The sequence below is a fragment of the Echinops telfairi genome, unplaced genomic scaffold (assembly GCF_000313985.2).
Source record: "Echinops telfairi isolate 266 unplaced genomic scaffold, ASM31398v2 ScPeMD7_2291;HRSCAF=2852, whole genome shotgun sequence".
Taxonomy (NCBI): domain Eukaryota; kingdom Metazoa; phylum Chordata; class Mammalia; order Afrosoricida; family Tenrecidae; genus Echinops; species Echinops telfairi.
In genome coordinates, this window is record NW_022106189.1 from 35737276 (window position 1) to 35752885 (window position 15610).

At 45.7% G+C, this 15610-nt stretch overlaps 1 protein-coding gene across 1 annotated transcript in view; it reads left to right on the forward strand.

Moving 5' to 3' along the window:
* HYDIN (HYDIN axonemal central pair apparatus protein) overlaps positions 1-15610 on the forward strand; it is a 402419-nt gene that overhangs the window by 229536 nt on the left and 157273 nt on the right. Inside the window, exons 23-24 of the mRNA XM_045293924.1 lie at positions 1268-1411; positions 2852-3165. Coding sequence (XP_045149859.1) covers positions 1268-1411; positions 2852-3165 — 458 coding nt within the window. The remainder of the gene's footprint in view (positions 1-1267; positions 1412-2851; positions 3166-15610) is intronic.

Here is a 15610-nt window from a genome sequence, read left to right on the forward strand (position 1 = left end):
TGGATTCCCTATGTTTCCAGTTCCTATCTGTACCAGTGTACACCCTCTGGTCTAGCCAGATTTGTAAGGTAGAATTGGGATCATGATAGTGAGGGGCGGAGGAAGCATTTAGGAACTAGAGGAAAGTTGTATGTTTTATCATTGCTACATCGCACCCTGACTGGCTCGTCTCCTCCCCAAGACCCTTCTGTAAGGGGATGGCCAGTGGCCTATAAATGGGCTTTGAGTCTCCACTCCACACTCCACCCCGCCTCATTCACAATGATATGATTTTTTGTTCTGATTATGCCTGATACCTGATCCCTTCGACACCTTGTGATCACACAGGCTGGTGTGCTTCTTCCATGTGGACTTTGTTGCTTCTGAGCTAGATGGCTGCTTGTTTACCTTCAAGCCTTTAAGACCCATTTCTAATGCTTTCTTCAGTTGAAAATTAAATCTGATAAGTCTAAGAGCAAAAAGGTGCTTCAAAATCAAATTTACAGTAAACAGTTAAGAACGTTCATCATTGTCATAAAAGCCAAGTACAAATGACCCATTAGAAACATGGGCTCAAACAGAATGAGCCCACTTCTATGCAGTTGGGGGTTTCCTGCTGCTGTTGCAGTGAGCATCAGTGTTGTGAATATCCCCTTACCTGGAGCCAGGGCCTGCTCGTCTGGAGATGATTAGCATGCACGGCGGCAGTTGAAGCAAACTCAACACTGGAGCTCACTGCAATAGCTCGAGCGCTGACGTGGGCCTGCATAGTTCAACTCCATGCCGTTCAAGGACCAACTGTAGATGATAGATGCATTTTCAACTGCGCAGGAAGTCAGCGCTCCTTAGGCCTTGAGTTGTCGAAGGTTCGACTGTGGATTTGCAATTTTGTATTTTGCTCATAGGAGGAAAAGTTTCGTGTATGCAAGAAATGTTTTATTCATTATGATACCTGGATTCTCCCACAAGATTCTATCACTAGTTTATTAGACTTGGTTTTATGACACCGTGGAAACTTCCAGAGTCCCAGTTCTATGCAGAAGCACGGCTTGTATTCATTTTTTGAAACAGCCAAGAAGACCTGTGTTTTCAGATTTCTATGGGTTCACGTCTCAGTAGCCCATCAGAGAGTTCAAGTGAATTTTGTAGGTATATAGAAAACTGCTCATATGTATTTATCATTGTTAAATATGTCCATTATCAAGATAAGAATGTGTTGCTATAAACTTAGTTTACTGTGTTTGTTCAAACTTGGTTTGAATTTGGGCTCTTTTTTCCTTTTTCACAGAAACCTAACACTGTCCTGGAATCTAATTACCAGCCCTTGGCCATAAAGAATGTTTCCACCCTGCCTGTGCACATACTGCTCTCCACAACTGGACCATTTTTTATATGTGAAACTGATAAGTCCCCTCTTCCCATAGCTCCTGAGGTAAGTGAACATGGGGCTGTCATCCTAAGCCCCTGGGGGTGGGGGGGTGGAGTCTTGAGGCCTAAAGGAAGAGCATTATAGCAGTCCACTGCCCTGTTTCAGCCCAACAAATGATAAGCAATCAAAGGCACACACAGGAAAGAATATAGAAATGTTTAGATGAGTCATAAATAATTTCCAGTGTCATTCAGTGGAAAAACGATCAGTAACAGTGTAAGAACCTCAGCTCATGGTAATAACCCTTTGCATGTTATGAAGCCACTCTTTAGAGAACAGTAACTTTCTACCCATGATAGTGAAGATCTTTTAACAGCACCCTCCTCCTCCAATCTGCTGGTGAGACAAAGAAATAGCTAGACCAGTGTCCCCAACCCATCAAGCATCCATGCCAGTGCTCGGATAGAAGGACAGATGGCAGGCCCGGCTTTCCGATGAGATTAGGTCATGGAAGAGCCTTTACTCTTTCGCTCGGATTCGTGAACCAGGTGATTGGCTTTATCAACCGAAGTTATCTAATCATGTTGCTGAAGCCATGATTAAACACCTGAACCATTGAAGCCATTCCATGTGGACATGCCCAGTGAAACAGACCCATTCCGTGGCATTCCACAAGTCTCTGCCAAGCCACGAGGTCCATGCAGTTTAGCTCCGTGTCTAAAAAAAGCCAGCTCATAACCAGCCTTTCCATGGGAAGGTGTTAACTGAAGATGCCGGCATCTAGGACCACATGGGGATCTGACTCAAAGAGAGAAAAGAACAAATAAAATGTACCAAGCAAACGCTGTCCTGCTCGGGAGTGTCATGTTGAGTTGAATAAAAAGCAGTGGAAAGTAGATAACAGGGTGTTTAAGAGTTAGGATCGCAGACATTAGGAAATAAATTAAATTACCTACCCTGTCCCTTTCTGGGTCACTCTCTGCACTTCCCCTCCCTACACCCCCCTTTACTTTATAAAGCCTTTAAGTTTTTTTCTTAAGCCAAAGCCTTTTCCAAGTTGTCTAGAAAGAGCCTTTCACAAGCTAACTGACTTTCAGTCAAGAGTATTTTATAATAGCTCATAATTGGAGACTCTTTTACGACTCACCAATACTAATAACTCCTCAATTCTAATTAAAATCCCTTCCTATAATAATGTCACTATTTTCCCTTGCTTTCATTTTCACACAAACTAGACGTATGTGTGTAAATGTCGAAGGTTTCAAAGGGGGTGGAACATGGAATTAAAAGAAAATGGAATTTTTCCACGAACATGTTGAAGCCCCCTCATATCTATTTTATGCTAATATGGGGGGGCTGTGTATGCACATACATACAGGTACATGTACAGCTACAGATACATATAAACATATAGGGATCAGAAAGTTTTGGTAGGCCTGCTTCATGAATCAGTTGGAAATGTGTTGTGCACAGGTTGGTAATTCCCTGCCATCTTGTTCACAGCCTATTAAACTAGAGATTGGTGAAGAAAAGAACCTGCTGGTCAAGTTTGACCCATCCTGTAGAAATGATTTCAACAACTGGGTGGCAGAAGAAATTCTAGCGATTAAGTACGTGGAGCACCCTCAGGTCGACAGCCTGAGCCTGCGTGGGGAAGTGCATTACCCCAACCTAAGCTTTGAGACCACCGAACTGGATTTTGGCTGTATCCTGAACGACACCGAGGTGATCCGCTACGTCACCATCACCAACAGCAGCCCCCTGGTCGTGAAGTTCCGCTGGTCCTTCCTCCTGGGAGCCGAGGATAGTCAGATACGGTACATCGCAGAGTCCCGCGTGGCTCTCCCCGACCCGTGCCGCCCTTCCTCTTTCAGGCTCTGTGCTAGGGTTCCTGGATTTTGCGTGCTGGTCTTCTCGAGATCATTTTCACCCTGACAAAAGTAACAAAGATTTAAAACCTTGGTTCACGATCACAGTGATTGACATATAACTAACACACACACACACACACACACACACACAGGGGGGGGGGGACAAACAACAGAAAAGTGAGTGGAGGGAGACCGCGGATGATGTCAGCTATGAAAATAATAATAATTTATAATTTATCAAGGGTTCATGAGGGAGGGAGGAAAAATGAGGAGCTGATGCCAAGGGCTCAAGTAAAAAGAAAGTATCTTGAGAGTGATGATGGCAACATATGTACAAAAGTGCTTGACACGATGGATGGATGGATGGATGGATGGATGGATTGTGATAAGAGGTGTGCGAGCCCCCAATAAAATGATTTAAAAAACCAACCAAACAAAAAACCTTGGTTCAGCGAAGGTTTCCAAACAGGAAAGGCAGATAAAGCAGGTGTGGAAGCCCCTGATGTTGAGCGGATTAACCAAGTCATATCAACTCGCTTGCCTTCCTCTAGTGGAATCATGAGAACGTTATCTCTAGGAAAACCCGGTCCTTGTAGTTTTTGTAGTGAGTGTTTCAAGGCCAACACCCCGGTGGAGTAGAACTCTGCACTGAGTAGACGCAGCATGGAGCTTCATGTTGTCTGTTCTGCATCTGTCAGCCAGCATTTCCTTTCGGACCCACATATGTATAAAAGAGTCACTAGGTCAGTGGTTCTCAACCTTCCTAATGTTTCCACCCTTTCATACAGTTCCTCGTGGTGGTGACCCCCAACCATAACATTATTTTCGTTGCTACTTCATCACTGTCATTTTGCTACTGTTGTGGAGCGGGCGACCCCTGTGAAAGGATCGTTCAACACCCCCCCACAGGAGTCGCGACCCCCAGGTTGAGAACCGCTGCTCTAGTTAATAGTGGGAAGTGGTGAGCACCACAAGGGAAAAGTTGCCTTCACAGTATTTGTGTTACATTAGATTTAAATTCAATTAGAAGCGAAGTCTGAATCTAAATTTAGCTTGGAAAACATTCCTTTAAAAATATATATAAACAGGCCGTTTCACAGACCTGAGAAACATTTTCGTCAGGTTCAAGAGCCCTGGCAGCAGCCAGGACAATGGAGCTACTAGGTATTGATACCTTGGCTGATGTTTTGGCAACTCGGATTCCAGCACCGGATGTTGAATGGCCATTCTTAATTGAAGAAACCTTGTGAATTTCCACTGCGCTTCCTGTGTGCCCTCCCGTTTTTTGTAGATGACAGCCCCCTCTCCTTTCCTGTGCTTGTTACCACAGTAACGACTGCCTGCTCTGGAAGTCTCCTGTAGCCATCTAAGGATAACCCGGGCGGCCTTGAAGCTGCCAGCCCGTCCTGGGGCCGAGCCTTCGAGCCTCCTCGTTAAGTGCCGTGGACTGTTTGGGTTTGGAAGGAACTTCTGTAGCTGGTGAACATTTTATACAATTATGAAATAATAAGCCAGCCTGGCTTAATGAGCTTCGAATGCCAGCTTTTGTGAAGTCATTCCGTGGTGGCCGAGCTAAATGAGTTTATTCCACCTGGGAATAAAGGGGCATGCCTTATTTATTTATTTATTACTATATTCTGAGAAGCCATTTCTATAATTAAAATAATGACACTGATACACCTGATTTTTCATTGCTTCAAGTATTGCTGTGACTTTGATTTCACCCTTTCTTCAACCTCTTCCAGTATCTTCCCATTTCTTGACAGTGAATGTTGTGATCTTGGAGTCATGGCCACAGCAAAATACAGAAACAGTGTTAGCACCTCTACTTATAATTCTTTTATTTTTAATTAATCATTTTATTGAGGGGCTCTTACAGATCTTATAACAATCCATCATTCAGTGTATTAAGCACACTTGTACATATGTTTCATTCATTTCCAAAACATTTTCTTTCTCCTTGAGCCCCTGGTATCAGCTCCTCTTTTTGCCCTTCCCTCCCCCATGCTTATAATTCTTTTGTTCATTCATTCAGGAAGCACTTGATAAGTGACTCTCAGGTGCCAGATACTTTGTGAGGCATCAGGGTTGAAGAACAAGCCACGGTTCCTATACTGAAGAACAGCAGTCTAGTTGAGGAAGCAGGCGTGTACCCGCCCCCCCCCCCATGATCCTAGTGGGCTCTCAGGTAGGACAGAGGGGGTGACTGTGTGGAGGAGTCCGAGAAGGCTTCCCTGAGCAGCCAGGTGTTCCAGGTGGGGAAATGGGGAAACATGTTAAGCAACCGGAACAGTATTTGTGCCTTAGTTAGGAGTCATATTGTTGCAAACAGAAAACCCTAAGCAAATATTCAAAGAAAACAAAATTTAATTGATATATTAATAATCAATAATTAGCATAATTAAGATTTATTCCAGCTCCAGCCTGGCTTAAAGTAAGGACTGAACGTCACCAAAACTAGCGTTTCTGTCTCGTCGCTCTGCTGCCTTCTTTCACGTGTGGCCCTTCTTCTCAGATCTGCTCTCCCCCCACGGTCACCACAGGGCTGCCTGCAGTCCTGCACCGTCTGTCTAGACTCCAGTCTGCTTTGGAAGTTCAGTCCAGTCCTGTGTTCTAAGACTCCCATGAGGCTCACTCAGATTGGATGAACCTCATCATATTTCCCAAGTCCCCTATCCTCCCCAGCTGGTCACGAAGGGCCACAGATGGTGACCTCGGAGCCACACAGACTGAAGAGAGTGGCAGTGAGGTAGATGTCCAAAAAAAGAACCTGCTTTATGAGCAAATGGACACTGGCAAGGTGACTCGGCTGCACGTACCATGTGACAGCAGAGAGTCTGTCTGGCGAGAAGGCGGTGATGGGAGCCGTCAAGGGGGATGAGGCTGGAGAGGTGTATCAGCATCTGCTTGTGAGAGGACTGGTTTCCATGATCAGGAATTTAGACTTTCTTGAAGCAATGGTGAGATTAGAGTGAGAGAGACAGGAACAGGGCCCATTTTGAAAGAAACTGTAGCATTTCGCAGAATTACTAGTTCCTCCTTCCACATATTCCTTTCGTGGTTTACATAATGGCACACTTTGGCCTCTTCCTCCTACCCCCAGGCTATTCTCCCTCAGCTCTGTCTGCTAACAGCAACTAAGGTGGACTGCTAGGGTTCAAGTCCACCCTAGACCCAGTCCTCTTCCTAGTGATTCCATTCACCCCCATAGCTTTCATCAGCCTCTGTGGCTTAGGAATCCAAGGTCTACCTCAGCCTCGACCCCTCAGCTAAGTTCCAAGCCCATCACCTTCTTGGTGGTTCCTCTCCATTGCTTCTCGGGGGGACTCAGATTCAACATGCCTCACCTTAAACTCAACACCTCCCTCTGCCCTCTTCCTGCCCTCTTCCTGCACCCCCACCCTGCCTCTCCACCTTATCCCAGTAAATGATACCGCAGCCCTCCTGGGAAGCATCCAGACCTCTCTCTCTCCCCAGCATCTACCCAACCCCTCAAAACAACCATCAAGTTCTACTGGGTCTTTCTCCCAAGAGCTTCCTGTGTCCCTCTCCACTGCTCCAACCCTAGTCCAAGCCACTGTCACTTCTTGCTGGCGCACCCTCAAATGCCAGGAAAGCAACCTGCAGGGAGACTTTCCTGTCTGCTCCCAGCACCACGGCCCTGTCACGTGGAGCCCTGAGCACCAGGTGGGTAGCTTCCTTCATATGTTCTCACTCTGCACCTTTTGATCCGTCATATAGAAGACGCCATCTCTGTCTTGGAAACCTTACAGGAAGCCCACCAACATCGTGTGAACAAATTCACATCCTTACTATGTGTGTGTGGGGCGGGGAGCCTCTATGAACAGTTGTAGTGGGTTGAAATAGTGCTCCTGCAAAATCCATGCCCATTTGGAACTTCAGATGTGACCTTGTTTTGTCATCAAGTTAAGAGGGAGTCCTATGAGATCCAGGTGGGTTCTAAATCCAGTGACGGTGTCTTTATGAGAAAAAGACCCACAGAGACCCAGGAGTAGCTAGGAGAAGGTGATGGAGGACGAAAGCAGGGAGAGTGATACAGCTTCATTCCAAGCACTTCCAGGGGCCACCAGGAGCAGAAGAGGCAAGGGGAAAATCTCCTTTGGAACCTTCAGAAGGGAGAGTGACCCAGCAGACACCTTGGTGTGGGCTTCTGGAATCCACCATGTGGCTAAGTTGGAATTATAAGTTACCAGTTTGTGGCGCTTGGCTATGGCAGCCCGAGGAAAGCAGTAGAACCATTTTCCAGACAACAAAGAAGATGTCTCACATGGGAAGTACTATTTCCGGTGGATAGATGTGTAGAGGCCACCAGTCTGGGTTGTCGTCGTGGTGCACGGCAACCCCCACTGCAGAGCAGTACTCCTCCTCCACAGGCTTCTCCGGGCCGTGGCCTCTCAGAAGCAGGTCCCAGACCTGTCCTCCAAGGGACCGCTGGAGAGTTGCAGGCCATTCTTCTCCCAGCGAGTAGTCAAGTCCCACCCGTGGACTCCAAACCTTCCAGAAGGACACGTTCCTAGGAATTCAGTGCTCCTTAGCGGCAAGGATGATGAGACTTCAGCTAATGTATTTTGGACACATTATCAGGAGAGAGCAGTCCCTGGAGGAGGACATCATGCTTGGTAAAAGTGGAGAGTCAGGGAAAGAGGCAAACTCTCAGTGAAGACATTGACATGGCGGCTGCAACAATGGGCCCAAGCACAGGAACAGCTGTAAGGATGGAGCAGGTCCGGGCAGTGTTTAGGGTTGTTACGGACCAGAAATGACTCGATGGCACCAAACAACACCACCGAGGAATTTTAAAAATCCCACCCCCACCCCCAACCAGACCAATAGGCTACATCCTGATAAACGGAGAAAAGACTGGCATTGTCGAGGATTCTGTTTTGCTTGGATCAGCACCAATGCTCCTGGAAAGAACTAGCGGGAATCAACATACTACTGCGTTGGGTAGATATGCTGCCCGTGGCCTCTTTAGAGTGTTGCAAAAGCAAGGGTGTCACTTTGCAGACCAAACCTTGTGATTTTTCCTTCGCTTCGTATGCCTGTGAAAGTTAAACAACGAGTCAGGAAGACAACAGGCTAATTGCTGCACTGGAATCGCAGTGTTGGCGAAGAACTGAGAAGAACAAGCAAATCGACCTTGGAAAAAGGACAGCCCGGATGCACCTTAGAAGTGAGGATGGCGAGACTTCCTCTCGGGTACTTTGAACATGGTCTCAGGAGAGACCAGTCGCGCTTGCTAAGGTAGAGGGTCAGCAGAAAACCCTCACGGAGATGAATGGACACGGTGGCTGGGAGAGTGGCCTCACAGGTAGCCATCGTGAGGATGGCGCAGAACTAAGCAGTGTTCCGTGTGGGTAGAGATGGCCGCTGTGAGTTGGGACCAACCGGAGAGCACATAACGTTAAGAGCCATGACCAGGAGGTTTTGTCATCTTGACCAACACTTGAATGCTTTTCACAACTGAGAGCCGATCACAGCCCAGGTGCGGTATGTTCCAGCTTATGTCATAGTGGAAGCAACCCTGCAGTGTAATTATTAATGCTGTCCATGAAACCAAGGCTCACAGCTACCTGAACCCCCTCAGTGGATCCAGGAGTCCGGTTCTACCTTGACATGGGCTCCTGCTGATATAGCAAACACAGTTTCCTGTGTACCCATGTTCCACCCAATGGACCATTTGTGCGGACTTGTGCAGCATGTTGTGCTAGGTGCGGTGGGGAATACGGAGATCAATGACCATCCCTGTCTGCGTGAATTCATAAACCGGTGGAAACGAGTGAGTGAGACTGCTCACTGGAGGACAAGGCTGACGGATGAGTGTTCACGCTGTGCCAGGTACTCACAGAGATCGCTGCATTGAATCTTCCTACAGCCTTATTTACATTTAGGAAACACTGTGAGCATCCGGCCTTACAAACAAGGAAAGGGAGGTACAGAGAAATATTCAGAATAAGCCCCAGATAAATATAGATTGGAAGGAAGGGTTAGAAAGAAGTAGAAAGTACAGCCCACCCAACAAAAGTTTATAAGCTGTAAATGGGAAAGCAAGAGGCTACTTTAAAACACACACAGAGAGCTACAGTTCATTCCTCAGGTTAGCACATGGCTTCTAAGTCGTAGTTGCAACATTGCAGACATTGCAGAGTTGAACAGTCTGGTTGGAGTGCTAGCACATTCTGCAGAGGCTAGGTAGAAGGCTTTGGGAAGTGGTGTGTGATGTCTCTCCTGACTCACCTGCCAGTCCCTGGTTCAAAGTCAAGAGGTGGAGGGCCTCACATCCAGAGGTGGTGGAGCCGCACGGCCTTCTGAGACTGGCAGCTTCAGACTGGCACTGAGGATTCGCATCGCCCACGTTGAGCCCTCAAATCATCCCCGAGGGCCCCCAGAGAGCACACAGGCTGGAGAGTAGGCTCTTCTTTGCTCACTAACCCTCGCTTTGGCGGCCAGGATGCCATCACAGGAGGTTTTAGGAGTGGTAGCAGTGGACACGGTAGACTGTCACTGTGAGCTGTCTCCTCCCCGTCGGGTCCTGCCATCACCAGTTTTCCACTGATCATTGAAATGGAGTTGGTGGGAGCCTGAACAGAAGCCAATTTGTGTCCATTCAGGAGGGCTTGCAATCGCGGACACTGTCCGTGTGTTAACAGAGATGGAAATCCAGCTCAGCCGGAGGTCATCGGAACAGAGTTGTCTTTTCTTGGGGGTACGAGTCTTACAGCTGGGTTCACTGCATTGGAGAGAGTTGCAATAGCTGCTCATTTCTCGATGTGTTCAGTTGGGTTCTCTAGAGAAGCAGAGCCAGTGAGGATTGTCTGTGTTCGTCTATCGAGAGATTTATATCGAGAATTTAGCCACACCGTTGTAGATGGAGGTAAATACAGCCTGGTTCGAGCCAGGCTTCTCCTGGCTTGTGGAAGCCAAGGAAGAGGAAGCAGAGGCAGGAGGGGTGGAGAGAGACAGGCTGGAGGATGCAGAGGTAAATGACTCTGAAGTCAGCTGAATGAAGCCACCGTCGGTCATCCACTGAGGACTCCTGAGACTGGCAGGCAACACTGTAGGAAACCGAGGAACCAGACACACGATCTAGCTCCAGCAGCAGGTGGAAGGCCAAAGAGGATTTGGCTCTGCTTGTTCCTTTACACAAAAGGACACCCCACCCCCACCCCAAGGAGGTATCATCAGACAGCAACCTGATTGACAGTTTGGGCTCCACCCCTACCCTGACCCAGGAGTGTCTAGATGACAAAAATCTTACCATCACACTCAAGTCAGGCTGACTGAAATGAGGGCCAGCAGCCCAGGATCTAAGGTGGTAACTTCACTGTTTATGAAAGATTAACACTTATTTAAGTAGGCTTGAAAGGCACAGAGGTATGTAATTATGCTTTTATATCTATAGCAAATTTGTTTTAAAATAAATAAAGCCTATAGACACACATAGATCATTTAGCTCAGTCGTTTTTAGACTTACAGCAGAACTCTCTTTTCAAATGAGCTCTTGACTAATGTGTCAGTCACCATAAAGCAAGAAGAGCTAGTGGGTAAAAGGCTGGGGTGGGGGGGTGGCTGCCTTCCTGCTCCCTGCCACCACCACCCCCTGTCCATCAGCTCTTAGGCTGCCTATGCCATCGGACCAGTTTAGCCAGTCTCTAACACGCTGGGGTGCTAACTGCAAGGTCAGCGGCTGGAGACCACCAGATGCCCCTCAGAGGGACTTCTACTCCTGAAAAGAGATGCAGTGCTACCTTGTCCTGTGAGGTTGCTAGGAGTCGGCATTGATTCCACAGCAGGGCGTATGGTTGTTTGGAATGACTATCTGGCACTAAGTGAACTCACAAAATATGTGAAAGGAAGTCCTCCACTTAACTGCGCCACATTCACAGAGATTCCTCCCCACCTGGAACAGCCCTGCCTTTGCAGACCAACTGCTCGACACACCCACCGTAAAACTCTCAACACGTGTCAACTGTCGTGTGAGTTTCCTGCCATGACAGGTAACCACAAACACGATGACTTAAAACAACCCAGATGTGTGTGTCACAGTGCTCAGGTCAGATGTCTGACCCCATCTGACTGGGCTAAGATCAGGGTACCAGCAAGGCTGCATTCCTTCCTGGGGGCTTAATGGAGAGTCTACTTCCTTGCCAGCTCCAAGAGACCGCCCGCATTCCTTGGCTCAGAGTGCCCTTCCTCCACCTTCAAAGCCAACAGCATGCATCTCTCTGATGCTGCTTCTCCCATCACATCCCCTTCTCTTCTCTTTCTCTGCTGCCTCCGATTCTCTCCTTCTGTCTCCCCCTCCCACTTTTCAGGACCCACCTTCAAGAACCCACATTGGACCCACCCAGCCAATGTCCAGAGTCTTTAACTTAATCATAGCTGTAAAGTTCTTCGCCATATCAGGGATGACACTCACAGGGTTCTGGTGAGTTTCATGTGGCCTACCAGCGTTCTTAATGCATCGTGTTGGTGCTAGTGGAAGCTAGTTGGTGCAGCAGCTTGCTTGTGGTTTTCGTCGAGTTACAAAAATAAAGTGCCAGTCACATTTTAAGTACTCAAAATGGGTGGCAATACTTCTTGTCATCATTGTGGTAGGTTTGGTATTTCTTTGGGTAGTCTCCATTCTCAGGTCCCATCAAAGGTGCTGGAAAAACATACCCACGGTGCTAACCAGAGAGCCATTACCACACTTTATTGGAAATGATTTTGTTTGGGGTTTTCAACTCTGCACAAAAAAACATGTTGGCTTAAGAATCCAGTTGCCCTGAGCACAAAATGCTGAGCTTGGCAAGCAACCAGCAAATTGGGATCGCTGCTGGGCTTGCTTAAGAGTGAGGAGAAAGGATGCGCCAGTAAGATTCTGAACAGCAGCAAAATGGAGAAGGAGCTCGGTCATTTATGCAAACTGGGTGAATCTGAAGGCAGGTGGAGGTACGTTGGCAGGGGGAATGAAGGACTGGCTAAGGAGCTGGATGTGGGGGTGAAGGAGAAGGGAGCCTCGAAGTCAATGCCCAACTAAGTAGATGATAGTAGACAGGTAGGTGAGATGAAGATCACTCCAGACTTGGTGATGGAGGGAGTAAAACAGGGCCTGTGACTATAAAAAAATAGGATAGATCTCCATGAACATTTGCCAGCCCCAGAGTATAGAAACAAGCACAGAAAACAGAAGCCGGGGCGCCTTCAGCAGGAGGTGCAGTGAGGAGGACAGTGTACGGCACCAGATTCACAATAGAACCTATTTGTTTCCCATGGGCAGCACTTCCGAGGTATGCTTTGTAAAAACTACAGATTTGTAAGTCTCTGTCCTACAATCTCCATTCCTCCACAGTCCTGTGGTTCATGGCGCCATTTGTCCACTTAAGAACTTCCATCAGAGCCGGGGAATGAGGGGAAAAGAGGGTGAATTCCAGCTCATCCAAGTTGTTCTTGGTCCAATGGGAATGTCCAGGAAGTCTGGTAGATACGTGGTTATCTCCCTCAGTCTTTGCCCTTTTCACTTTATAGATACGGTGCCAGAGGTTTCAGGGTCATCCATACTTTCAGGATAATGTTCACTGTTGCACATTAATGTTTCGTGTTTTAGAAAGAGTGGAGCCTTCATTTAAGGTTAGGCATACATGGAGGATTTCTGCAACAGCACTAAGGAAGAGATATGGTAAAAAAGAGACAATCAGAAGGAAATAGCTACTTAAACCAATAAAGAAAGCATTCCTCAAACAAGCAAACAAACAGTTCTATTTCCAGGACAAAATTTAAATATTCTTAAATGTTTTAAAGGTATGTGTGAGCTAATGAGCGTGTAACACAGATTAAAGTCCAAGGATCATGAGTGTTTGCTTTAAAAGAATTAAAAACCAGTAAATATAGAAGGAAACATTTGAAGCATAAAAAGGCCACGGTGGCAGAAACCTCTGAGTCAGAGAGAGTGGTAAAACAAAGTGGTTGGAAAGTTCTGCGTGTCGTAACTACATAGAAAATCCACAATAATCTACAAACTATTAGAATTAGTAAAGGAACGACGGAGGACAGCAGATGGATATAAACTCTCAAAGACTATTGTGCTTCTGTACATCACCAACAAACAGAGACTAGAAGCCACTTTTTAAAAACACTACCTAGAAATAAATCTTTTTTAAAACCCTGAAAATATGTATGTGCAAAAGAATTTTATTACAAGGCATTACATAGAGGGTGAGACAACACTGTGTTCGTTAGGTTTAAAAGACTCAATTTATAACACACCTAGTTACAAGGGAACAACAAGTGATCTAAAATTGATGGCAGGGAGGGTGTAGGCTGCCTGGTGGGGTTTGACCAAGTGCAATGTAGCGGAGAGGAATTACTGAAAGCCAAATGAAGGTTGAACATGAAAGTGGGACAAGGGAAAAGGAAATAGAGGAAAGAACTAGGAGGCAAAGGACATTTATAGAGGTCTAAATAAGGCACATACATACCTAAATATATTTATATATAACAATAGAGACATAGTTCTTTTTTTTAATCTACATAAAGAATATTTTGACATTTTCAGACACGAAAAATTAGATAGGGTCATCTTTTCTCTCTAGTCTTTTTTTCTTTTTTCTGAAATCATTTTACTGGGGGCTTATACAGCTCTTATCACAATCCATACATACATCCATTGTGTCAAGTACATTTGTACATATGTTGCCATCATCATTCTCAAAACATTTTTTCTACTTGAGCCCTTGGTTTCAGCTCTGTATTGAGTAGGGGCCCAATGAGGGGTATAGTTCTATGTACATATATTTCTATGTTACGTATTAAGGAAGCAGATGGACATTGGGCCTCTACTCAAGTCCTCCCTCAATGCAAGAACACTTTGTTCTAGTAATCGGACTTTCCATGATGCCCACCTTCCTGACATGATCGCTGAAGAAAAAATGGGTGCATAAGCAAATGTGGTGAAGAAAACTGACGGTGCCCAACTATTAAAAGATATAGCATCTGAGGTCTTAAAGGCTTGACGTTAAACAAGCACCCATCTAGCTGGGAAGCAACCAACCCCACATGGAAGAAGTACACCAGCCTGTGTGATCATGAGGTGTTGATGTGATCAGGTATCAAGCATCAGAAGACCCAAAACAAACAATCATATCGATGTGAACTAGGAGGGTGCGGAGTATAGACCCAAAAAGCCTGTCTGTAGACAATTGGACATCCCCTCATAGAAGGGTCACAGGAAAGGATGGGCCAGCCAGGGTGCAGTATAGCACTGATGAAACACACAACATTCCTCTAGTTCTTTAATGCTTCCTCTCCCTCACTATGATGACCCCAGTTCTCCCTTACAAATCTGGATATACCGGAGCATGTACACTGGTACAGATTAGAGGTCTCGACACATGGAATCCAGGACAGATAAACTCCTCAGAAACAATAATGGGAGTAGTGATACCATGAGGGTAAGGGGGAGATAGGGAGAGAAAGGGGAACCGATCACAATTATAGATGTATAAATAACTCCATTCACCCACCCCACAGGGTAACAAACAACAGAAACATGGGGGAAGAGAGACAGCTGATGGTATAAGATATGAAATCATGATAATTTATAATTTATCAAGGATCCATGAGGGTGGGAGGGCAAGGGAGAAAAAAACAAGGAGCTGATACCAAGGGCTCAAGTAGAAAGAAATATCTTTTGAAAAGGATGATGTCAGCATATGTACAAATGTGCTTGACACAATGGATGTATGGATTGTTATAAGAGCTGTAACAGCCCCCAATAAAATTATTTTTTAAATTATCAAATAAATAAATACATTTATATAAAGATCCTTCCCTTGATAAATGTCCAAAATTCATTGGTTTCTAACTTTGACAAATTATGAATGCATGAATGAATGACTTGATTTGGTAATTATGTTTTCTCAAAACAACCTATAATTTCAATGCAATTCTAATAAAAATTCGTAAATTATATGATTCTAAATTAGGAAATTACAAAAGGATGAGACTAGCCATGCCTTTCCACAGTGGGAGGGCCTTCTTCCAGACATCAAACCTTACAGTAGTTTTCTTTAAGTGTGGTATTGGTGAACAGGTAGGCGTTGGCTAAAGGACTGTGATAGAAAGCCCAGAAAGAGATCCATATCATGTATGGAAATAAGAGAGTTGGAATGAATTGTAGAACAATGAAGAAAGGATGACCTATTCAGTAAGCAATACAGGGACAATCAGTTATCTATTTTTAAAAAATCAAAAATGGATACATGTTATACAGAAAGTAATCCCAAGGACTCAGGTAGAAAGAAAATGTTTTGGAAATGTTGATGGCAGCATATGTACAAGTGTGCTTAATACCATTGAATGATGGGTTGTTATAAAATCTTTAAGAGCC